This window comes from Gossypium hirsutum, chromosome A05 (assembly GCF_007990345.1).
Source record: "Gossypium hirsutum isolate 1008001.06 chromosome A05, Gossypium_hirsutum_v2.1, whole genome shotgun sequence".
In the NCBI taxonomy this organism is placed as follows: domain Eukaryota; kingdom Viridiplantae; phylum Streptophyta; class Magnoliopsida; order Malvales; family Malvaceae; genus Gossypium; species Gossypium hirsutum.
The window spans coordinates 20,222,023-20,246,526 of NC_053428.1; the positions used below are offsets into that span (position 1 = coordinate 20,222,023).

General features: G+C 34.3%; 1 protein-coding gene and 1 pseudogene across 1 annotated transcript; both read right to left on the reverse strand.

The window, feature by feature from the left end:
* Positions 1–12,289: 12,289 nt before the first annotated feature.
* Positions 12,290–14,514, reverse strand: LOC107958101 (patatin-like protein 2). Its single transcript, NM_001327670.1, is given in 8 exon segments — positions 12,290–12,612; positions 12,725–12,897; positions 12,987–13,289; positions 13,371–13,532; positions 13,653–13,839; positions 13,937–14,016; positions 14,019–14,123; positions 14,298–14,514. Coding segments are annotated over 8 exon segments (1,302 nt in total). The 5' UTR covers positions 14,475–14,514; the 3' UTR covers positions 12,290–12,497.
* Positions 14,515–16,549: 2,035 nt separating this feature from the next.
* On the reverse strand, positions 16,550–18,522 carry LOC107958102 (patatin-like protein 2; annotated as a pseudogene).
* Between the last annotated feature and the right edge of the window lie 5,982 nt (positions 18,523–24,504).

Here is a 24,504-nt window from a genome sequence, read left to right on the forward strand (position 1 = left end):
AGACAACTTTTGAGATCATTTGCGAGTATTCAAAAGGCCATGGATCAATCAACCTCTAGTAGGTTAGTTAACATAGATATGAAGGTTCGAGATGAATTGGAATGTGTGCTTAATCATGAAGAGCTTCTTTGGAGGCAGAATGCTAGATGTGATTGGCTGCGGTTTGGGGATCGTAATACCAAGTTCTTCTACAGCTACACTGCGCAAAGGAGGAAATTTAATCGCATAATGGTCCTACGCATTAGTAATGGGGAGTGGTGTTCGGACTAGTTTATGCTCAGTGATGAGGCCGCAAGGTTCTTTAAGAGATTGTATGGTGAAATTCCAACTTGTATGTCTGAACTTCCTTTAAATATATTTCCTCGCCTTAAGGAGCAAGATATTGACTTTCTCAAAAAGCCAGTGTTGGATGATGAATTTAAGAGGGTCCTTTTCGACATGGCTCCACTAAAAGCTCCAGGTAGTGATGGTTTCCATGCTCATTTCTTTCAAAGTCAGTAGGATTTAGTTGAAAAGGCGATTTGTGAGTGGATTCAGGGAATCTTTGCTGGTAATAGAATTAAGGAGGATCTTAATAACACTCTTATCATGCTTATTTCAAAGAAGAATCAACCGGAGGATTTCAGTCAATTTCAGCCAATCAGTCTTTGCTTGGTTATGTATAAGTTGGTGATGAAAGTGATCGCTAATAGATTTAAAGTGATGTTCCCGGATTTTATATTTTCTGAACAAGCAAGGTTTATTGCTGGTCGAAATATTTCAGATAATGTCATTATTGCGCAGGAAGTTATCCATTCAATGCGTAGTAGGAAAATTGGTAAAAATTGGATGGCAATTATGTTGGACCTGGAGAAAGCTTATGACAGGATCAGCTTGGATTTCATTGATATGTCCCTTGTTGCTGTTGGGATCCCGAGTTACTTAGAAAGGTAATTATGGATGCTATTTCTTCTTCCATTATGCAGATCCTATGGAATGGAATCTTGTCTCAGTCTTTTAAGCCTGTGAGAGGGATCAGACAGGGGTGTCTTTTATCGCATTATCTTTTTTGTTCTTTGTATGGAATGATTAGGACATCTTATTAGCTCAGAGATCACAGCCGGTAGGTGGCATTCTATTCGACTATCTATGTAACAGCCTAATTTTCAGTGGTGTCGGAACAGTGATTCGAGATCACTAAATCCGACAAATGAGTAGGAAATATTATTAATTTAGTTAGTATAAGTTAAATGTGAAGTTAGGAAAAATTTTGAAATAGTGAAATGTACTAAAATATATATATTAAAATAATTAAAATTGAAAACGACGTATCGAGACCTCGGGAATTTTAAATCGAGCGATAAATATTTTTATAAATATTTATGGAGTGTTAATAAGTTAGTATTAAAGTTTCATCAAGAAATTTTAAAGTACTGATAGCTAATTGAACAAAAGGACTAAATTGTATCAAATGCAAAATTGTGGGAAATGATTAAATAGCTTAAATGATAAAAGAAAGAGGGTTTAAAAGGCAAATAAACCCAAGGTCTATTTGGGCTGGACGGCAAGAGCATGAAATCACCAAGAAAATAAGGGGAATTAAGGGAAAAATTAGAAAATTGTAAAATTTACTTAATAAAGCTAGGACTAAAGTGGAATTATCTAGATTTCTCTTTATTTTTCTGCATTCTCATCAGCAAAAATACCATGGAAGAGTTCCCTTAAGCTGGTTTTTCATATTTTTACTGCAAGTAAGTTCAATTCTTGATTATTTCTTGAAATTTTTGTGTTTTTGTGACTTTTACAACTAGGTCCATTGTTGAATTCATTAGTTCTTGATTCTATGAAAGAAATTGAAAGTTTCTATGAATATGTGCTAGAAGTGTATGATGATTTGACATAGAATTAGAGTTTTAAATTGTTTATATACTGATTTTATTGAAAGAATTGAATAGAAAGTGAATGTTTGGGACCTAAATTGTAAAAGAGTTTGAAGTTAGAGTTTTATGTGGAAATTCTGAATTTCAATAGTTATGAAATAACTTATAATGTCTAGGAAAAGTATTAATTGAGAAAATTATCTTAATTGAGGGGTTAATTAAGTAAGGACTGAATTGTATCAATTGTAAAATTTGGGGCAAAATAGAAATCAACATTTTGCACTAAAACTGTTTTGGACAGCAGAAGTAGTCTAACTTTGAAAAATCACCAAAAATTTTAGAAATCTAATTATAGGATGAATAAAATATGAAATTAAAGCTTATTGAGTCTAGTTTCTTATAGAAGAAATGGTGTAAGCAATGGAATTGTAAATCATGAGATATAATAAGTTTTGTGAGACCATGTCAGAATGATTTCGGGTTCCCCTGTTCTGACTTTGGAAAATCATCAAAAATTGGATAAAAATAATTAAGGGATTAAATTTATATGTTTAAAATCCTTAAAGAGTCTATTTTCAATAGAAATAAGCGGGAACATCATCTGAATCTCGTACGATGAGATAATTAATTCTTAGTGAAGAAGGGTCGGAACTGTCAGACAGCAGAACAGGGGCAACTTTAAAGAATAAACTGTACTTATTGGATAAACCAAAAATTCTGAAAATTTTATGGTAATAATATAAGTAAGTCCAGTTTCAAGGAAAATTATCGGATCTTAATTTTTAGTTCTTTAGCTTAAGATATAAATAATTTAGTGACTATGATGCAAATGGACAGTTTTGAATATACATAAGTAAATAGTGAAATTATTGATAATGTTACTTGTTGCATGTTATATAAATTAAGGATGTGAAATGGAGAGGAGGAGGAGGAAAATGTGTATGAATATTCAGCTAGCATGGCTAATTTGTATGTTTTAGGCTCATGGACTAAATTGAATAAAAGTAAAATTTTATGGATAATTTTGTAAAAAAAATGTTAGAAATGACCAATTTGCATGAAATGGATTATTTTATTATTTAAATTACAAAATTGAATGAAATTATTAATTTAGCTTAAGATCGGGGAAAAACATGTTTTAAGGATTAAATTGAAAAGTGTAGAAATTATGGAAAATTCTGACATTTTATAGAATTCATAGGTTGTTATCAATTTTTGTGAGAATAACGGCTGGAAATAAGGATTAAATTGCAATAATTTTATTTTATTTTAACCTAAGGATGAAATCGTCATTAATTAAAAGTTTAGGGGTAAAATAATAATTTTGTTTGGAGCATTAGTTGAATGTATTATAACATGAAATAAATGAAAATGACGATCAAATTTCTTTATAAAGATCCGGATGACTTGAATACGAGACTTGAACGTGGAAAAGAAAAGATATCGGATTAATGAAATATCTGATAAATGAATTGGTAACTCCGGTAATGCTCCGTAACTCTATTCCGGTGACGGATTTGGGTTAGGGGCGTTACATTTATTGGTATCAGAGCTAAGGTTTAGTCGGTTCTCGGACCTAACGTAGCATATGTGAAGTCTAGAAATACATGCCATTATATAACTTGTGATAAGATAATTTAATATCTTCCAGCTCTGATGAGATTTATTTTACTTAAAGATAGAGATACTTTCCCAACCGAGCTAATTACGATAATGTTGAAAGCGATACTCAAATATATGAGCAAAAGTAGATTATGATGAGTCGGAACTCATAAAGGTATGAATAAATGTTATATTTAAATTTATGTGTATAGTAAGTAAAATTTTTAGGTAAGTATCAATATTGAATTAAATTTGTATGGATATATGTGATTGATGTGGAAATAGAATTTTGGATATATGTTATATTTGAAAATTTTATTGATTGGGAATGTGATGAAATTGATATGAATATGTGATTAATTGAAATGTGTATTGATTGGAAACTGGAAAGTGAATTGAATACCCTATTAACTGTACCGGACTGAGTCGGATATAGTTGGCATGCCATAGGATTTTGAGAAGGGATTTGGAGATGAGATTTGGATATGCTGATGTTTATATCCTTCGGATTTATCCGAAGAGGCACTTTGTGCTATTCTGGTGTGTTTTGGATGGATTATATTATTCTGGTGTGTTTGGAAGGATTATATGATACTGGTGTGTTTGGGAGGATTATATGATACTAGTGTGTTTTGGAGGATTATACTGGTGTGTTTTGGTTGGACATTTTGGTGTGTTTGGATGGAATCCGTGTATCCGCCAAAGTCCGAGTCTTGTTAATAGGGGTAAATATGAATATTAAGTGAAATTGAAATGAGAATTGAATTCCTTATTAACTTGTCGGACTAGTCGGATATAATTGGCATGCCATAGGAATGGAAGTGTACGGGATTTGTCGGCTTTACTGATCAGGCACTTTATGTGTCGTATTTCAGGCACCTCGTGTGTCGTTTCAGGCACTTATGTGTCGTATTCTGATCAGGTACTATGTACCGTTTTAGGCACAATGTGCCTTACTGGTGTGTTTGGTTGGATCCGTGTATCCGTCTGAGTCCGAGTTATGTTAATAGGGTTGAGTAAATGAAATGAGAAAATCGAATGAATTTGATCGATTAAACTATTGAAAGTGTGAAAAAGTGGAATTATGAAAAGAAATGTGAATTGTGAATTGAAATAGAGATATGAGATTGAAAGCTTGAACCAAAGGTTCATGAATTGATTAAAGATAATATAGATGATATATGATGCCATTTGATGAAAGACTATTGCCGAGATATGAAATTAAAGCATAATTAACACATATGACTTATATTGTTACATGTTTGATGTCTATTATTTATTATAGTATTTATAATTTGAATTATGGTAATACCACTGAATACAAACATACTCAACGTACGATTGTATTACTATAATTCAAATTATTTATTATTAAATGTTAAATTTAAATTATGTATATGGTAAGAGAAGTATGAGTTAGTGATATTGAGTTATTTGAAATGTGTTTATGATGAGAAGGAACTTAGAAATGTAAGAATAGAAGTTCATGATATGTATGTGACAATGTACGAAATGAGATAATCAAAAGTTGAGAAATGATGAAACGTGAATGAAATGAAAGTTTATATTGTGATAAACTTATCTATGTTTGTGTGGCATTCATATGATATTATGTGTCTGACTTGTTTGGTTAAGTAAATGCTATGAGTAAATTTACTCAAAATTCATGGAATGTATGTTTAAGTACACTAGTTTGAAATGGATAATTGAAAAGTTCGTGTAACATAATCATGTATGTTAATTTGCTTGAAGTGAATTATGTAATTGTGATGATATGATGATGATAAACGCTAAGTTATATGTGTGTATTTATGAGAACTCAGTTAGAGGCTTTACGACCTCACCTTCTTACCAATGTAGTATTTTATAATGAAAATTTACAAAAAAAAATGTTGAATAAGTTCACAAATGTGAAACTAATGAGTACAGTAATGGAATAATTAATAATGCAGACGGAGTTGAAAATAGTTTGACAAGTGAATACAGTTTTGAAAAAAAAAGAGAAGATATCAGATTATTCTAAAGATCATTCAGATTACGTAATGTCACGGTTAAAGAAAAAGTTAACCTCGGCTAGTCGACTTATTCAGATACGATGTCTGAAGTATGTGTTTGCTGAAATTTTTCCCGAATTGGTTTTCGTTAGTGAATGGAATGATGCGGGGTTCATGATGACAGAATTAGTAAAAAAATGATAATTGAGTAGTAAAGATGTCTGTGTGTGATAGTTACAGTTGAAACGAATATGATCATCTTTTCTGGGTATTCTATATATTCTTTTATCCTCAGAGATATGTGTGTGGTTGTTCAGTCTCTGGTGGAGTTCTGATGTTTTGAGAATGCTAGTTAATTATGATGTTAGACGAAAGCCCTATTGGTCTGGTCGGTTTATGATCGTCATTTCTTCATCTTCTTGGAATTCTATTTTAATATGTTGGAAATGAAGTTAATGGTAAAAATTTATGTGAGACTATTCTTATGTTTCTACTGATTATGATTTTGTTTTATACATGCGAGAAATATATTATCTCTATTATGATGGAAGTCCAGAGTCGGTAAGCATTGTTTTTCTTCTGGCTTTCTTTGAGAAATTATTAAGATCTTTATTATCTTCTTGTGAGTTAGATGTACTAGTGATTGCACGAGCGTTACATAATATCTTTGAGTTCATGTTCAGATGTCTATTTGTTAGCAAGTAAGTTGAACATTAAGAACATTTAGGATTATTGAAGTCAATGATAATACTAGTGTGTTATGAGATAGAATGACTATAGATTTCGAATTGGGGTTGTCATTAACATCGGAAAGGAAAATGTTATTTAGTTTATGGTTGTTCATTTGACAAAGAAAGATCTGTATGATCATTTCAGTAGGTACAGAGTTTTCATTTGACAGATCAGCTGAGTATATGAATCCCTGAGAGGGTAATTTAGAATTTTGACAGTATGTTCCAACATTGTGTTCTAGAGTTCAAAGGTGAATGGAAAAAGATATTCGAGGTTAAATCAAATTGTGATTCTCAGAAGTTAGTAAAAGTGTTTTATGAGTGTTGAAAGCAACTTCTTCTGGTAAGATTTTCGGGGACGAAAATCCCTAAAGGGGGAGAGTTGTAACAGCCTAATTTTCAGTGGTGTCGGAACAGTGATTCGAGATCACTAAATCCGACAAATAAGTAGGAAATATTATTAATTTAGTGAGTATAAGTTAAATGTGAAGTTAGGAAAAATTTTGAAATAGTGAAATGTACTAAAATATATATATTAAAATAATTAAAATTGAAAACGAGGTATCGAGACCTCGAGAATTTTAAATCGAGCCATAAATATTTTTATAAATATTTATGGAGTGTTAATAAGTTAGTATTAAAGTTTCGTCAAGAAATTTTAAAGTACTGATAGCTAATTGAACAAAAATGACTAAATTGTATCAAATACAAAATTGTGGGAAATGATTAAATAGCTTAAATGATAAAAGAAAGAGGGTTTAAAAGGCAAATAGACCCAAGGTCTATTTGGGCTGGACGGCAAGAGCATGAAATCACCAAGAAAATAAGGGGAATTAAGGGCAAAATTGGAAAATTGTAAAATTTACTTAATAAAGCTAGGACTAAAGTGGAATTATCTAGATTTCTCTTTATTTTTCTGCATTCTCATCAGCAAAAATACCATGGAAGAGTTACCTTAAGCTGGTTTTTCATATTTTTACTGCAAGTAAGTTCAATTCTTGATTATTTCTTGAAATTTTTGTGTTTTTGTGACTTTTACAACTAGGTCCATTGTTGAATTCATTAGTTCTTGATTCTATGAAAGAAATTGAAAGTTTCTATGAATATGTGTTGGAAGTATATGATGATTTGACATAGAATTAGAGCTTTAAATTGTTTATATGCTGATTTTATTGAAAGAATTGAATAGAAAGTGAATGTTTGGGACCTAAATTGTAAAAGAGTTTGAAGTTAGAGTTTTATGTGGAAATTCTGAATTTCAATAGTTATGAAATAACTTATAATGTCTAGGAAAAGTATTAATTGAGAAAATTATCTTAATTGAGGGGTTAATTGAGCAAGGACTGAATTGTATCAATTGTGAAATTTGGGGCAAAATAGAAATCAACATTTTGCACTAAAACTGTTTTGGACAGCAGCAGTAGTCTAACTTTGAAAAATCACCAAAAATTTTAGAAATCTAATTATAGGATGAATAAAATATGAAATTAAAGCTTATTGAGTCTAGTTTCTTATAGAGGAAATGGTGTAAGCAATGGAATTGTAAATCATGAGATATAATAAGTTTTGTGAGACCATGTTAGAATGATTTCGGGTTCCCCTGTTCTGACTTTGGAAAATCATCAAAAATTGGAGAAAAATAACTAAGGGATTAAATTTATATGTTTAAAATCCTTAAAGAGTCTATTTTCAATAGAAATAAGCGGGAACATCATCCGAATCTCGTACGATGAGATAATTAATTCTTAGTGAAGAAGGGTCGGAACTGTCAGACAGCAGAACAGGGGCAACTTTAAAGAATAAACTGTACTTATTGGCTAAACCAAAACTTATAAAAATTTTATGGTAATAAGATAAGTAAGTCTAGTTTCAAGGAAAATTAGCGGATCTTAATTTTGAGTTCTGTAGCTTAAGATATAAATAATTTAGTGACTATGACGCAAATGGACAGTTTTGAATATACATAAGTAAATAGTGAAATTATTGATAATGTTACTTGTTGCATGTTATATAAATTAAGGATGTGGAATGGAGAGGAGGAGGAGGAAAATATGTATGAATATTCAGCTAGCATGGCTAATTTGTATGTTTTAGGCTCATGGACTAAATTGAATAAAAGTAAAATTTTATGGGTAATTTTGTAAAAAAAATGTTAGAAATGACTAATTTGCATGAAATGGATTATTTTATTATTTAAATCACAAAATTGAATGAAATTATTAATTTAGCTCAAGATCGGGGAAAAACATGTTTTAAGGATTAAATTGAAAAGTGTAGAAATTATGGAAAATTCTGACATTTTATAGAATTCATAGGTTGTTATCAATTTTTGTGAGAATAACGGCTGGAAATAAGGATTAAATTGCAATAATTTTATTTTATTTTAACCTAAGGATGAAATCGTCATTAATTAAAAGTTTAGGGGTAAAATGATAATTTTGTTTAGAGCATTAGTTGAATGTATTATAACATGAAATAAATGAAAACGATGATCAAATTTCTTTATAAAGATCCGGATGACTTGAATACGAGACTTGAACGTGGAAAAGAAAAGATATCGGATTAATGAAATATCTGATAAATGAATCGGTAACTCCAGTAATGCTCCGTAACTCCGGTAATGCTCCGTAACTCTATTCTGGTGACGGATTCTGGTTAGAGGCGTTACAATCTAGATCGAGATCGACCTTATCTCACATTTTTTTTGCTGATGACCTTGTCATTTTTGGTAAAGCAGAGATGGATCAAGCTCTTTTGCTAAAGGAAATCCTTAATTGTTTTTGTGATTTTTCTGGACATAAGATCAACGCAAGGAAGAGCAATATGTATTTCTTTAAAGGTGTTGATACTATCTTAGGCAATCAGATTAGTCAGTTCTTTGGCTTTCAAAAAGTGCTTAATCTAGGAAGTTACTTGGGGGTTCCTCTTCTCCATGATCGGGTTACTAAGAGTACTCTGAATTTTGTCGTTGAAAAAGTGAAGAGTAAACTTCAAAATTGGGAAGCTCGTAAACTTTCCTTTGCAAGAAGTTACGCTCGCTCAATCAGTTCTTCTAACTATTCCTAACTATTTCATGCAGTCCTTGTTAGTTCTGAAAGGGGTGTGTGATGAGATAGAAAGGATTGCAAGGCAGTTTATTTTGGGAGGTGCAGTTGGTCATCCAAAAACAACCTTGGTAGGATGGGAGTCCATTTGTTAGCCTAGATCTTGCGGTGGATTTGGTTTTAGGCATCTTCAAGATTAAAATAATTCTTTTCTTATGAAAATTGGGTTTAATCTTGTCTCTTGTAAGGATGCTTCATGGGTTCGTGTTCTTCGTTCGAAATATAGATGGAAGAGTCAGCTTCTTGATTCTATTCATAGAAGTAATTGCTCTCACCTTTGGTAATCCCTCTCTAAGGTATGGCCCTTTTTTTGTGAGAATCTCATGTGGTCGTTGGTGATGGTTCTACAATTCGTGGCTGGAAAGATACTTGGATCCCTGATGTTGGGCCTCTCTTCTCTTATGTTTCTGCTCATGATAGACTTAATTTGGAGAGTACTCTAAAGGACTGGGTTTTATAGGATGGCTCTTAGAATATTGATATGCTTCGTAATTGGTTGCCTGATGTTATGATAAAGCATATTGTAAGTATTCCTCCTCCTTATACTGCTAGGGGTAAGGATAGAATCATTTGGGCTCGCTCTAGGTCAGGATCTTTTTTCGTTCGAAGTGCTTATTGGGCCTTAAAAGAAAATTCTTGGAGTCCTAAAGATGATATTTGGAAGCACATTTGGAAATATCAAGGTCCTTAGAGAGTTTGTCTTTTCCTTTGGCTTGTGGTCAAATAGAGGTTTCTTAATAATTCGGAACGTGTCAGGAGAGGATTTGGGTAAAATAGTCCGTGTCCTTTATGTGGTCATGATACTGAAGACATTTTGCACGTGCTTCGCGACTATTCGATAGCCAAGGAAGCTTGGATGCTTGTAGTCCCTCCAGAGAAGCAATCCAGGTTCTTTTCTGATCCCTTTCAAATTTGGTTTTCCATTAATCTTTATTGTCATTTTAAGATGCAGGATAAATGAATTACTTGGTCGTGCTTATTTGGGGTAATCGCTTGGAGAATTTGGAAGAACAGGAATCTATTCATCTTCCAAAACATTAATTGGACTGCTTATGATGTTATCAAATTCTCTCTCAGTTGGGCTCAACATTTTAAGCCTTTTCTAATTGGAACTAAGGCAATTTTACCCTCTTTGGAGATTGACCATCACTCTGCAGATAATTGGGTGCATTTATTTTCTGATGGAGCAGTGGCTAGAGCCTTCGGCAATGCCTCAGCAGGTGGCGTGGTTTGTAATAGGGTTGGCAATTGGATTTTGGGCTTCACGCATTACTTGGGCAGATGCTCACCTCTGGATGCAGAACTTTGGGGTATTCTTGATAGAATTCTCATTTTGTTAAATAAGGGATACAAGAGAGTTAAGATTTAGACGAATAATCTTGAAGTGGTCAGGGCCTTATCCATGGAAGAAATAATGGACTCCGGTATTACCTTGCTCAGAAGAATTAAAAGACTTTTACACTCTGAGGGTTAGTGGGAAATTAAGTATGTTCCTAGAGAGTGTAATTTAATTGCAGATCAACTGGCAAAGATTGGTCTTTCTTGGCAGACTTCCCTCCAGATATTTGAAGGACCTCCTAATATGATGGTGATGACTATCCACCAAGATAAAGCTTTTAGAGTCTCTTAAGAGTTTTTAAGTTGTAAGTTTATTTATGTTTTTTCACCAAAAAAAATAAAATATTGTCATACTTTCGGAAAAAAATACTGTCATCTATTATAAGCACAACAATATTAATTATGTATATATATATATGTGTGGAAAACACAAATTCAACGTTCTAAATATTACTATTAATGATAAGTAGGAAGTCGGTTCATGTGTTGCCTCTCTGCAAAAAACACTTTTATTCTAAGCTAGAAGATTACATCAGTTGAATTGACACGTTTAATATATATATATATAAAGGAGTGATTGTGTTCATCTAATATTCTTATAAAATAAAAACATTAATGTGAGTATATTTTTATTATTTTAAATTAATGAAATATTTATTGAGATTTAAATTTAAAACATTAAAATTTTAATATCTCAAATTCATTATTTTAATTAAAATTTTATTTATTTTTAATATTATTTTGTTATAAATATATTTGTTACATGATTTTTTCCATCTAGATAATGAACATACAATTAAGGGTGAATAAAACTTTTTGACTTAAAAAATCAAAAAAATAATTTAATTTTGAATTATTCAATTTTTTCGAGTAAACTCAAATAAGTTTTAGCTTTTCGAAATATTTTACAATTCAAATAACTTGAATAACCCAAATTATTGTAAATGCCCCATTTGGTCTTTGTAAATTTTAGAAATGAGCAAATTGATCATTTTCAACAAAAAATTACAAAAGAATTCAAAAATAATTTTCCAAATTTCAAAATAGTTATAAAAAATCCAAATTTTCATATATTTTAACAATATTATATAAATTTAAAAAATTAAGAATTATAAAAAATCAAAAGAATATATAAAAATGTTCAATTTTTAAAAAAAAATCTAAAATAATAATTTTGAGGACCTAAATAAATTATCACATCCAGCTTATCATATTAAAGCATCTTATTTTCTCTTATTTTAAATGTATATAGGGTTACAAATTTATAAACTCTAACATGAAATTAATTATATTTTAATAAGATTTTAGTTTGACAGATTCAATATTTTTTATTTTAATATGTTTAATTTTTTTTAATTTAACTTGATTGAACTTGAATTTCATTTCACTTAATTAAAATTAAAAAAAAATCAAGTTAAATTAAGATGAAAAATAGTACCATCAAAGTTGATAAACTCAAAATATTTTCACTCCCTGTTAGTAAATTTGAAACATATGTTAAATAATATTTTTATATTTTCCAACAAGCATAAAATTTCTGATTAATACAGTAAAGCCTGTTATTAATATCCAAAAATAAAGTTATAATTATCATCTCCTTCATTCATTTGTAACGTGAAAAAAAGAAAACAATATTTTATATTTACTAAAAAACGAAGACAGAAAACAAAGCCAAGTGGTTTTCGGTAGTTGACACCAAATTCGATAAAATGCCATGATGAATTACTAGATAAAAACATATAAAGCTTAATTTGGCTTATGTAGATGGATTAACGTCTACCGGTCAACATAAACAGTTATTATTGCCACGAGCAATCCTTCATGACTTTGCATTTAAGACCTATAATCTTTCAAAATTAACTAAATAGATTATGTGGTAGTATTATTAACGTGAGCGCATTCTTCATTTTTCTTCATCGCAAGTTTTCCAAGGGGTGATCTCATGTCACGAAGCTGCTTCTCCTTGGAAAGAACTGCTGCTAATCTGTAGATTAATGAAGCAGAAATAAGGCAATATATAGATGACTGTATTTGTGTGTTAAGGCAATAATATAATTACATGTAAGAAACAGTCAAAATGTTAAGTTGTATAGTACCTGATGAGAGCCTCTCCATTGGTTATCTTGCCAGCTGGTTCGAATTGACCATTCTCCAAATTCACTCTGGAAACAGGCTTTTTTAGCAATTCTTCTCCGACTTTCACAAGGTTCTCAAGGTTTTCCTTGGTAGCAATATCCACAGATGATATTTGCTGAGAGAGTGTATCATCCTGCATAATTTTGAGCTTTGGGTCATATATATATATAGATGATTTATGCTAGCTGTTCACCAAGTAAGATTTGAACAACAAATCTAAACCTGAATTCGGAGATAACTGTTTTCAGATTGAAGGGCTTGAAAAACGGTGGCAATATGAAAGTCGACCATGTCACTGCTTGCTTGCATGAAAATATCCACCAAAGGAGTAGAGTGCTCACTGGTCAACCATCCCAAAACTCCCCATTTAGCTGTCATATTAGCATGGTACTTCCCTTCTGATTTGGGTGAACCAGTCCCCAAAGATACAACCAGGAACCGAGCGTAGTCAGTGGGCTTTATTGGAAAAAATTCGGGATTCCCTCGAAGTATTTCTTTAGTCACTTCGTTCATAGCCACTAAAGTCTGAAAGAGCAACAAAATTCAGATTGTCACCAGTAATTCGAATAACGTAAATCTCATCATGTTAAAGTGAAATAAATATACCGGGTTATTAGCAGCAACCCCTCCATCGATAAGGTTGAATTCTTTTGTTTTGCCAGTGGAATCTTGGGTTTGAAAATGATGGGCAGGAAGGTAAGTAGGAGCTGCTGAAGTTGCAATGCAAATATCCGACAGTAAAGCATCGGTGCAAGGATGGCTTTTTACCTACACGATGGAAATTTAATAATAAATTCCAGACAACACTAAAAAATGTATTATACAAAAATGAAACTTTTTCTTGCATTTGTTTCTATTCCATTACAAGTAGTAAATATTATAGTGAACCTCATAGGTGGAGAATATTCTTGGCTGGAGTTGCTTGATGTCAAAAGTTGGGATCACAACGTTAGTCAGGGTCTGGTGCAATTTAGTTTCTCCCAGCTTTTCCCTCACAATATCATGAAGATATTTACCGTCATATTTTGGTCCCATTAGTGATTTGACCACATTTGCAGCTGGTGCAAAAGGAGAACTGTGAAGTAACAAGACAAATCATCTTAATAATTACTTCAGAAATTATTTTTATTAATTATATTCATCTTGAAGAGATTTACAAAATAATGATTTACCTATCTTGGGGAAAGATTTTAGGGCAGTGTTCAAGGTAGAACTCATTGATATCTTTGGCAGCAAAAAGAGGGCGATTCTCTTTTTGGGATCTGGGGTAGTTAGCATGGCAGTGACGAGGCCACCAGTGCTCGTCCCAGAAATAATATCAAAATAATCAGCCAATCTCGCTTGCTCACCGTCCAGCTTCTGTATATAGCCAAAAACCCAAAATTCATAAGAAAAAAGCAACATATATGGATGATAAAAGCTCCAATCTAACCTTAACCAGGGAAGGATTAATGAGAGATTATATATATGCATGAATCCCATTCCCAGCTATAGTAAGCAAGAAATAAAAAAAGCAAGTGATAGGTTAGCTACCTGAAGCTGAGACTCTAAAAAAGCAAGTAGAGTTCCAGGAATAAGCCCTCTGATACCCCCTCCATCAATGCTAAGAAGAGTAATCAAATTCCCATATGTGGGAGGTTGAAGAGGTGATCTCGGGCTATCTGTGAAGAAGTTGAATTTTGTAATAATATGTTTAGGAATTCCTTCCATGGAGGAAGATAAGAAACTTGTTATTAAGGTTTGTGAGAATGAGAAAGGATATGAACAACTGGTACAGCTATAAGTCATCATACTGTGGGGCATGCAAAGGGTTATTTATCGAGGCGTGGTTTGAAACTTTTAACAACGTTACAATAATCCTAATTCAATCACTTATCTTACCTTCCATTCGTAACATATAACAAATTAAAAGTAGACTAGTAGGTTACACAATTTCTAAACCCTTCAAATATCACAATCACAAATTGCAAGTTTTTCTCTTATTTCATTACTTGTGTGGAATATGAAATCTTAGGGTTAAATTTTTAAAAGAAAATACGGATAAGAAGTCATCGAGGATGACTTTTAACTTTCAGACGTCAATCTGCCTATCAAACCATCACAAATTTGCTGATAATATGAGACCAATCAAAATTAAACTAAGAGCAGCAGCTAAGTTGTGAAAGTAAAACCGTGCAAGTTTCTAATAATATATTTAATTATGGATGTAATATTTATCTTAAAATTATTGAAAATTTTTAATCTATTTAAAAAGAAAATAAATTTTAATATTATAAAGAATTTTGATTTGGTGGGCAATTTGATACATAAATTTTGATTTGTTTTAACCATATATATGAAATTTTAATTGTGAGTCGAAAAAATATATATAACTTTAATTATGATTCCATTACGCATCTAAAAAAATAAATACATTAATTTTTTTTATATCGGATAAATATAATTATTTGTATATGTAATATATAAACATAAAATGATGTTATATCAGTGATTGTATTAATAGTTTAAGAAATGCATAAAATCAAAATATATAAAATTGTATATTAAACTAAAGATTTATCTCCCTTAAAAAATTAGAACAGAAATAAATAAAACGTATGTCAATTCCTCAAACTTTTTTGTGGAGTTAAAATTTTCCAATACCAAATAATAATCCATATTTCTTATAATTGTAGCTTCATTAATATCTATTTTTTGTTACTGTATCCTTAGATGCTACAGTATCAGTTTTAAAATCCCATGTTTCTTTGGAATTGGATCTTCGAAAACCAAATTATAAAATTTGGGAAATATTTATAATATTTCTATAAACATTTAAAAAAAATTTAAAATTTAAATTTTTTTATAATTAAAGCAAAAAATAAGTAAATAGTAGCTGAATTGATAAAAATTGTAAAAGTTAAGAAGTTAAAGTTGTAATCATACCTAATTTTTAGTAGAGTTAACCAAAAAAATTAACAAAAAGGCTGATAACGTGTAATTTGAAAAATAAAAGGGCCATTTTTTGAAGAAATAAAAATAAAAGAACTAAATCAAGCGCGAATACATGAGCATAGACCTTGGCCGCTCAAAAATTAAAAAAAAAAGTACTATTCTACCCATATACATAATAAAATTATAAATTAATATTTAGTATAAAATTACACTTTGACTCACAAATAAAAAAAAATTCATATTAAATTCCTCCAAAAATATAAAATCATAAATTAACATATAACAAAATTATAATTTAACAGTTAAAAAAATTATAATTTAATTTTAAACCCCTAAAAAGTTTTTTGAATGTGGTAAGTATAATAACTATCCTTAAAGCTTTAACCTTTTGATATAAATACGTTTGCCAACTTTTAGTCGGGTTGACTTTAATTTATCATGGGGAGGTTACTTATAGTTTATAGGGGTTTGATTTGTTTGATTTATTTAATTATTTTTAATTTTTAGGAGAATGAGAAGGAAGTTATTCAGAAATTGAATTCTTCTAACTTGATTTCAGACATGAATTATTTGTGGCAAATTGAATACAATGTTAGGAAATTAATGACAATATGTACAAATTTGTAAGGAATACAGTATGATAAATTAAAAAAAAGAAAGAAATAATCCATTACAAATTGACTACTGTAATTAATACACCATCAGCCACGCACACTAATTTTTTTTCTAAGAAAAGAAGGCATAACATGCTACATATATATGAATTTCTGAAATAAAATAATAAAATAAATCAAGCCTAATCAGGGGTAGTTAACAGCTAATTAAATTAAATTTCTGAAATTCCCAAGAAATTAAGAAGATGGATCAGTTGTTCTATGCCCTGCAAGCTGGTGGTTTCCAAGTGGTGATGTCATGTCACGAAGCCGTTTTTCCTTAGATAGCACTTGAGCTAATCTGCAAGCCAAAAATAATCCGAATTAGCACCATATATGGATATATAGTAGACTAATAACATAAGGTGGAACTCAAAGAATATGATACATGTTGGATTAACTATATATATATTTATATACCTCATGAGCGCCTCCTCATTTGTACCCTGATTAGAAGGCTCAAATTTACCATTCTCCAAGTTCACCCTGGAAACTGGTTTTTTCAGCAGATTTTCCCCAATTTTTACAAGATTCTCCAAGTTTTCTTTTGTAGCGATATCCACAGATGCCACTGTCCCACTCAATGTATCATCCTGCAAATTGTTTTTGGCTTGAATTAGATCACATATGTATATGCTAGGTTTCTTTTATGTTATATATGACTTAGCAGCTACATTTCCTAATAAAAGAATGAATCTTGATTTCTCTGTCTCTTCAATATATAGATCATATACCTGAATACGGAGATAACTATTTTCAGATTTAAGTGCTTTGAAAACAGTAGCATTGTGAAAGTCCACCATATCACTGCTCGCTTGCATGAAGACATCAATCAGCGGAGTGGAGTGTTCGCAGGTCAACCATCCCAAGAGACCCCATTTTGCGGCCATGTGAGAAGGGTACTTCTCTTCACATTTCTGGGAACCGGTACCCAAGGATAAAACTTGGAAGCGAGCATAGTCGTTTGGCTTTATAGGGAAGAAATCAGGGCTCCCGCGTGTGATCTCTTTGCTCACTTCATTGATGGCTATTAAGGTCTGCAGGAATTAACCCAAATGAACAACATATATATGAAGATTAAGGTTTCTGTGAATTACTTGCGACATCAATTCCATCATTTTAGATAGATATAAATACATACGGGATTATTAGCAGCAACTCCACCATCAATAAGATGGAATTCTTGAACTTTGCCAGTGGAATCCTTGGTCTCAAACTGGTGGGCTGGAAGATAAGTTGGCGCGGCAGACGTTCCTATGCATATATCGGAGAGGAAAGCATTTTTGCAAGGGTTGTTCTTTACCTACAAAATTACATTTATGTTAGGGCAAAAAGACCAAGGCAAAGGAGGAGATTATAATTTAAATATGTAATAATAGGGTATTTGTTGCAGAGTAATAAAACCTCATAGGAGGAGAAGATTTTTGGCTGGAGTTGTTTGATGTCAAACGTGGGGATGACAACATTTGTCAGTGTTTGCTGCAATCGGGTTTCTCCCAACGTCTCTCTGACAATCTTGTGCAGATATTGACCATCATACTTGGGACCAGTTAGTGATTTCACCAAATTTGTAGCTGGGGCAAATGGGGTGCTGTTATATATAACAAAAAGGAGATATCATGTCAGACTCGTCGTATTCATAATATATCATTTATATGATATTTGTTAGTAAGATTTTTGCTTCGGTTTTATTCTCATCTACAAGTCTACAACTGATCATCAGTTAATTACCAATCTTGGGGGAAGATTTTTGGGCAGTGTTCAAGATAGAAATCGTTGATATCTTTGGCAGCGAAAAGGGGGCGATTTCCGTTATTGGGATCTGGGGTTGTCAGCATGGCAGTGACGAGGCCACCCGTACTAGTCCCAGTTATGACATCAAAATAGTCTGCCAGTCTTGCTTCTTCACCATCCAGCTTCTGTAAATAGCAAAATTAAAATGCATATATATTAACATACAAAATGGTAAAAATGTGTCCAATAATGAATGAAAACAAATTTGTAGCAACCTGAAGCTGAGACTCTAAAAAGGCAAGAATAGTTCCGGGGATAAGCCCCCTAATTCCACCTCCATCAACGCTGAGAACAGTGATTAAGTTCCCGTAGCTGGGAGCTTGAAGGGGAGATTTTGGGCTTGCAACTGCAAAATTGTCGTGTGGGATACTTCCCATTATGATGACTGAGATCGAATGTATTCGGGGTTTGAGCAAGAGAACTAGTAGAATCAGATGTCTAAAAGCTTTACTGGTTAATTAGTATGTTTGATGCTCTCTGGAGGAAGGCATGTCATGGGTATTTATACAGTTGAAGGCAGCACTACTTCTCTCTCTCTCTCTCTCTCTCTCTCTCTCTCTCTCATGCATGCTAAATTGAATCATTCAACGATGCCATTAGTCTTCCTGCAAAGCGAAAACGGCTTGCAGTTTCCTGGATAGATCGGCCAAGCTTGGTCGACCGAAATACAATATATGTGTTGCGGAAAGGGTCGATTCGAGAACTCCGATATGACTACAAGTAAATTGACCGGAACGAAAAATAAAGTGAACACAAGGATTTACGTGGTTCGGCTTTAATGCCTACGTCCACGGGCAGAGGCGAAAAGAAATTTCACTATAACAAGATGAAGATTACAAGTGTTTTACACTCAAGACACAACCCGAGAACCTCACAACTCTCAACCCCTATAGAAAACCCGAAAGCTAAAATCCTAGCTTTCAAAGAACAAGCTTTGCTCTCTCTTGGTTTGGGATGATCAATATGGCTAATGAACCTCTCTATTTATAAGAGAGTTCAAGGACATAATTGTCCAAAACTTTGGCAAAGATTTGTGGTTGAAAATGGACACCAACAACCATCCACTAATCCACTACCACCAACAACCCACTACCAACAACAACAATCCACTACCAATTTTAAGCCATTTCTTAACAAATCTCCACCTTGGCTTGAAATTTACCAAGCTGAACATCATAGTGAATTCCTCGAACTGGATCACCTCTTCCAAACGCCTCTCTGGCGCTAATCAATCCCGAATACCTATCAAGTCCAAGCAATGCTTGAACTTATATGCAGGGATCACCTTAGTTAACATATCTGCAGGATTCTTTTCGGTAGCAACCTTGCTGATAACAATGTCACCTTGCGTAACATGTTCCCGAACAAAATGATATCTGACATCAATGTGTTTGGTCCGTTCATGAAACATCTGATTTTTAGTCAGATGTATGGCACTCTGGCTATCGCAAAATACAACAGTGAAATCCTGTTGTAAACCCAAACTGCTTACTAGACCTTTCATCCACAATGCTTCTTTCACTGCTTCTGCTAACGCCATATATTCCGCCTCAGTCGTAGATAAGGCTACGGTAGACTGTAACACAGCTTTCCAACTAATGGCTCCTCCAGAATAAGTGAAAACATAACCCGTCAGAGATCTTCTTTTGTCCAGATCTCCAGCATAATCAGAGTCCACATAGCCCGTGACACTGCTAGTGCAGTCACTCTGATCATATACCAAGCATAAATCTGCAGAACCTCTCAAGTACCTGAGAATCCATTTCACGGCCTGCCAGTGTTCCTTGCCAGGACAACTCATGTATCTGCTGACCACACTAACTGCATGTGAAATGTCTGGACGAGTGCAAACCATTGCATACATCACGCTTCCAACTGCACTCGAGTATGGAATGTGAGACATTTGCTGCTTTTCTTCATCAGATTGTGGTGACAACTCTGCAGAGAGTTTGAAATGTGGTGCCAACGGAGTACTCACAGTTTTCGCTTTATCCATGCCGAAGCGTTGAAGAACCTTTTCAATGTAGTTCTTCTGCGACACACGAAGCTTGCCCGCCTTGCGATCTCTGTGAATATCCATGCCCAAAATTTTCTTGGCAGCACCCAGATCCTTCATCTCGAACTCACCACTCAACTGCGACTTTAACTTGTTGATTTCCGACATGTTTTTGGAAGCAATTAACATGTCATCAACATACAGCAACAAATAAATGTGCGAACCATCTGAGAGCTTCCGATGATAGACACAAGCATCATAGTCACATCTTGTGTAACCATGCTGAATCATGAAGCTATCAAACCGCTTGTACCACTGCCTTGGGGATTGTTTCAATCCATATAAAGACTTCTTTAATAGACAGACATGGTCTTCTTTACCAGGAACTGTAAAACCCTCTGGTTGACGCATGTAGATTGTTTCCTCGAGCTCACCATGCAAGAACGCCGTTTTTACGTCAAGCTGCTCAAGTTCTAGATCAGACTTGGCCACCATGGCAAGTAATACACGAATGGAAGAATGCTTTACGACTGGGGAGAAAACTTCATTGTAGTCAATCCCCTCTTTCTGAGTGAAGCCTTTAGCAACCAATCGTGCCTTGAATCTAGTTGCTTCAACCCCTAGGATGCCTTCCTTTTTCTTGAAGACCCATTTGCAACCAACTATCTTCTGGTTACTTGGCGGCTTAACCAACTCCCAAGTATGGTTCTTGTGAAGAGATTCTATCTCCTCACTCATAGCAATTGCCCACTGTGCCGACTCATCACACGTGACAGCCTCATTATAACTGGAAGGTTCTATACCAATGGACTCCGCCACACTGAGCGCGAAAGACACCAGATTAGCGTAACGCGGATTTGGTTTGATTTGTCTCTTCGTTCTTTCAGTGGCAATGCTATATGGTTTTTCTTGAGGTGACTCATCTTCATCGGAATCTTGCACCTCAACTTGATCATCCTGGACTGAAGTACCTTCCGTAGGAATTGGAGCGTCCACCTGACACTCCACCTGCTTCTCAACACCGTGATCTCCCATTCTATCTGACTCCTCCTTTTCCCGGGAATTTGTGGTGGATCGAAGCATGGATGACTCATCAAAAGTCACATCTCTGCTGATGATGAACTTGGACGAAACCGGATCAGGACACCACAACCTGTATCCTTTCACCCCTTGGCCGTATCCAAGAAATATGCATTTCTTCGCCCTCGGTTTGAGTTTTCCCTCATTTACATGAGCATACGCAGGGCAGCCAAACACTCTTAAACCAGAGTAATCAGCAGGAGAACCAGACCATACTTCCTCAGGAGTCTTCAGCTCAATAGCTGTTGACGGAGATCTGTTAACCAAATAACAAGCAGTATTAACAGCTTCAGCCCAAAATTCTTCACCGAGCCCAGCATTTGATCGCATGCAACGAGCTCGCTCCAAGAGAGTTCTATTCATGCGTTCTGCAACTCCATTTTGTTGTGGTGTTCGACGAACAGTGCGGTGTCTCACTATTCCTTCATTTTTGCAGAACTCATTGAATTCACCTGAGCAAAACTCCAAGCCATTATCCGTCCGGAATCGCTTGATCTTCTTTCCTGTTTGATTTTCGATCAAAGCTTTAAATTGCTTGAAGTTGATGAGAACCTCATACTTGCTCTTCAGAAAATACACCCAAACCTTTCTCGAGTAATCATCGATAAAGGTAAGCAGATATCTGTAACCACCTTTAGAAATTGTCGGAGAAGGCCCCCAAAGGTCAGAATGGAAGTAATCCACTGTGCCTTTTGTCTTGTGAATCCCAGTGCTGAACTTTACCCGAGTCTGCTTACCGAAGACGCAGTGCTCACAGAAATTCAACTTTCCTGTACACTGCCCAGACAATAATCCTCGTTTGCTTAGCACCGATAAGCCTCTCTCGCTCATATGCCCGAGCCGCATATGCCATAACTTCATGGTGTCAGAATCTATATCATCTGATGATGACACTCCCGCAACACCTGTAACCGAGGAACCATCGAGGAAGTAAAGGCCCCGCTCCAAATTACCACGTATCACAGTCAAAGCACCCGAGAATACCTTGAGAACTCCACCTTCAGCAGAGTACCGAAAGCCTTTCTTGTCCAACGTACTCAAAGAGATCAAATTTTTCTTCATTTCTGGAATGTGCCGAACATCAGTTAGAGTTCTAACAATACCGTCAAACATCTTTATACGAACTGTGCCAATCCCCATGACTTGACATGCGTGGTCATTTCCCATTAGTACTGAACCAGAATGCTTCTCGTATGTTGAGAATGCATCTTTCGAAGTACTTATATGAAATGTAGCTCCCGTATCAAGAATCCATCTCCCACCAGCGTAAGAGTCGGATACTGCAAGAACGATCTCGGCATCACTTGAAGAATCTGCATCAGCTACATTCGCACGATCATTTTGTTGCTCCTGTGATTCTGATTTCTCCTTCCTTTTCGGACAATCTACCTTCATGTGCCCGTACTTCTTACAGTAGTAGCACTGTATTCTCTTCTTGGACTGCGATCTAGGATGGCTTTTACTTGAACTTCCACCCTTTGCCTTGGATCTTCCTCGAGCAACCAAGCCTTCGCCTTCATTGTTTTCGACCACCTTACCAGTGATTTTCTTCCTCAACTCACTGGAACTTAAGGCATTTTTCACCTCCTCTAGAGTCAGGTCATCACGACCGTACATCATTGTATCAACAAAATTCTCATACGAGGGAGGCAAAGAACACAAAACAATTATTGCTTGGTCCTCATCATCGATTTTGTTATCGATATTATTCAAATCCATGATAATGGAATTGAATTTATCCAGGTGCTGGGAAACAGGTGTACCTTCCTCCATCTTCAGGGCATAGAGTCTTTGCTTGAGGTAGAGCCGGTTCGTCAATGACTTCGTCATGTACTTGCTCTCTAACCGGAGCCACAAACCGGACGCGGTTTTCTCATCCGCTACTTCTCGTAGCACTTCATCTCCTAGACATAGCAGAATAGCACTATGTGCTCTTTCTAGCATGTCATCCTTTTGCTCTTCCGAAAGCGTGCTTGGTAATTTATCTTTACCAGACAATGCTTTTAGCAATCCTTGTTGAACCAGCACTGCCCGCATCTTGATGCGCCATAAACTGAAACTATTTTTCCCGGTAAATTTCTCGACATCATACTTAGTCGATGAAACACTTGTAGCCATAATTTGGAACCTTTGAATGAATGATAATATTTTCTTCCTGATGTGAAAGATCAGACAAAGCTGCAGTCACAGGGCAATTCAGAAAATATTATCACTCCTTCAACTACGCTCTGGTACCAATTTGTTGCTGAAAGGGTCGATTCGAGAACTCCGATATGACTACAAGTAAATTGACCGGAACAAAAAATAAAGTGAACACAAGGATTTACGTGGTTCGGCTTTAATGCCTACGTCCACGGGCAGAGGCGAAAAGAAATTTCACTATAACAAGATGAAGATTACAAGTGTTTTACACTCAAGACACAACCCGAGAACCTCACAACTCTCAACCCCTATAGAAAACCCGAAAGCTAAAATCCTAGCTTTCAAAGAACAAGCTTTGCTCTCTCTTGGTTTGGGATGATCAATATGGCTAATGAACCTCTCTATTTATAAGAGAGTTCAAGGACATAATTGTCCAAAACTTTGGCAAAGATTTGTGGTTGAAAATGGACACCAACAACCATCCACTAATCCACTACCACCAACAACCCACTACCAACAACAACAATCCACTACCAATTTTAAGCCATTTCTTAACAATATGTTATTTCCTAATAGAAAATAATCCCAACTTCAAGGAAACCCATAGGGTTTGAAATAGTGAGCAAATGTACTTTTCTAAACTTGTTTTGTTTTTTTGCCTAAGTCGTCGTATTACTTTTCCATTTGAAACTTCAACACGTGAGAGTGGACCTACTTATGCAACAGTAATTCTTCCCTTCAAGCAGCACCTGTACGGCTGTCGCCATCCACGAGAATTAGTAAACAATTATTGAGGAATTATTCAAGCCAGAAACTTTTAGGAAGGAGATTAAAGTCCTCAATGTTGGCTACACCTTTCAAAGGCAACTTTCGTACGTCAGTAGCCAATGATTAGTACTGTCGCTGGTGTGATAATACTGAAGAGTATATACGTTGTTGCTGTAACCGTAGCAACCTTGTGTTGCATGCGCTGAAAATTTGCAACAATACTGATACGAAGATTTCAACTTATTTTTATCAATGTTCTTGTTTTGTACTTTTAAAAGCCATGAATACTTTCAAATTAACTCGTAGATCTCCACAATTACAGCGTCAAACGCTTGTGGAAAATGGGAAACTTCGAAGCAATTAATTTCACTAA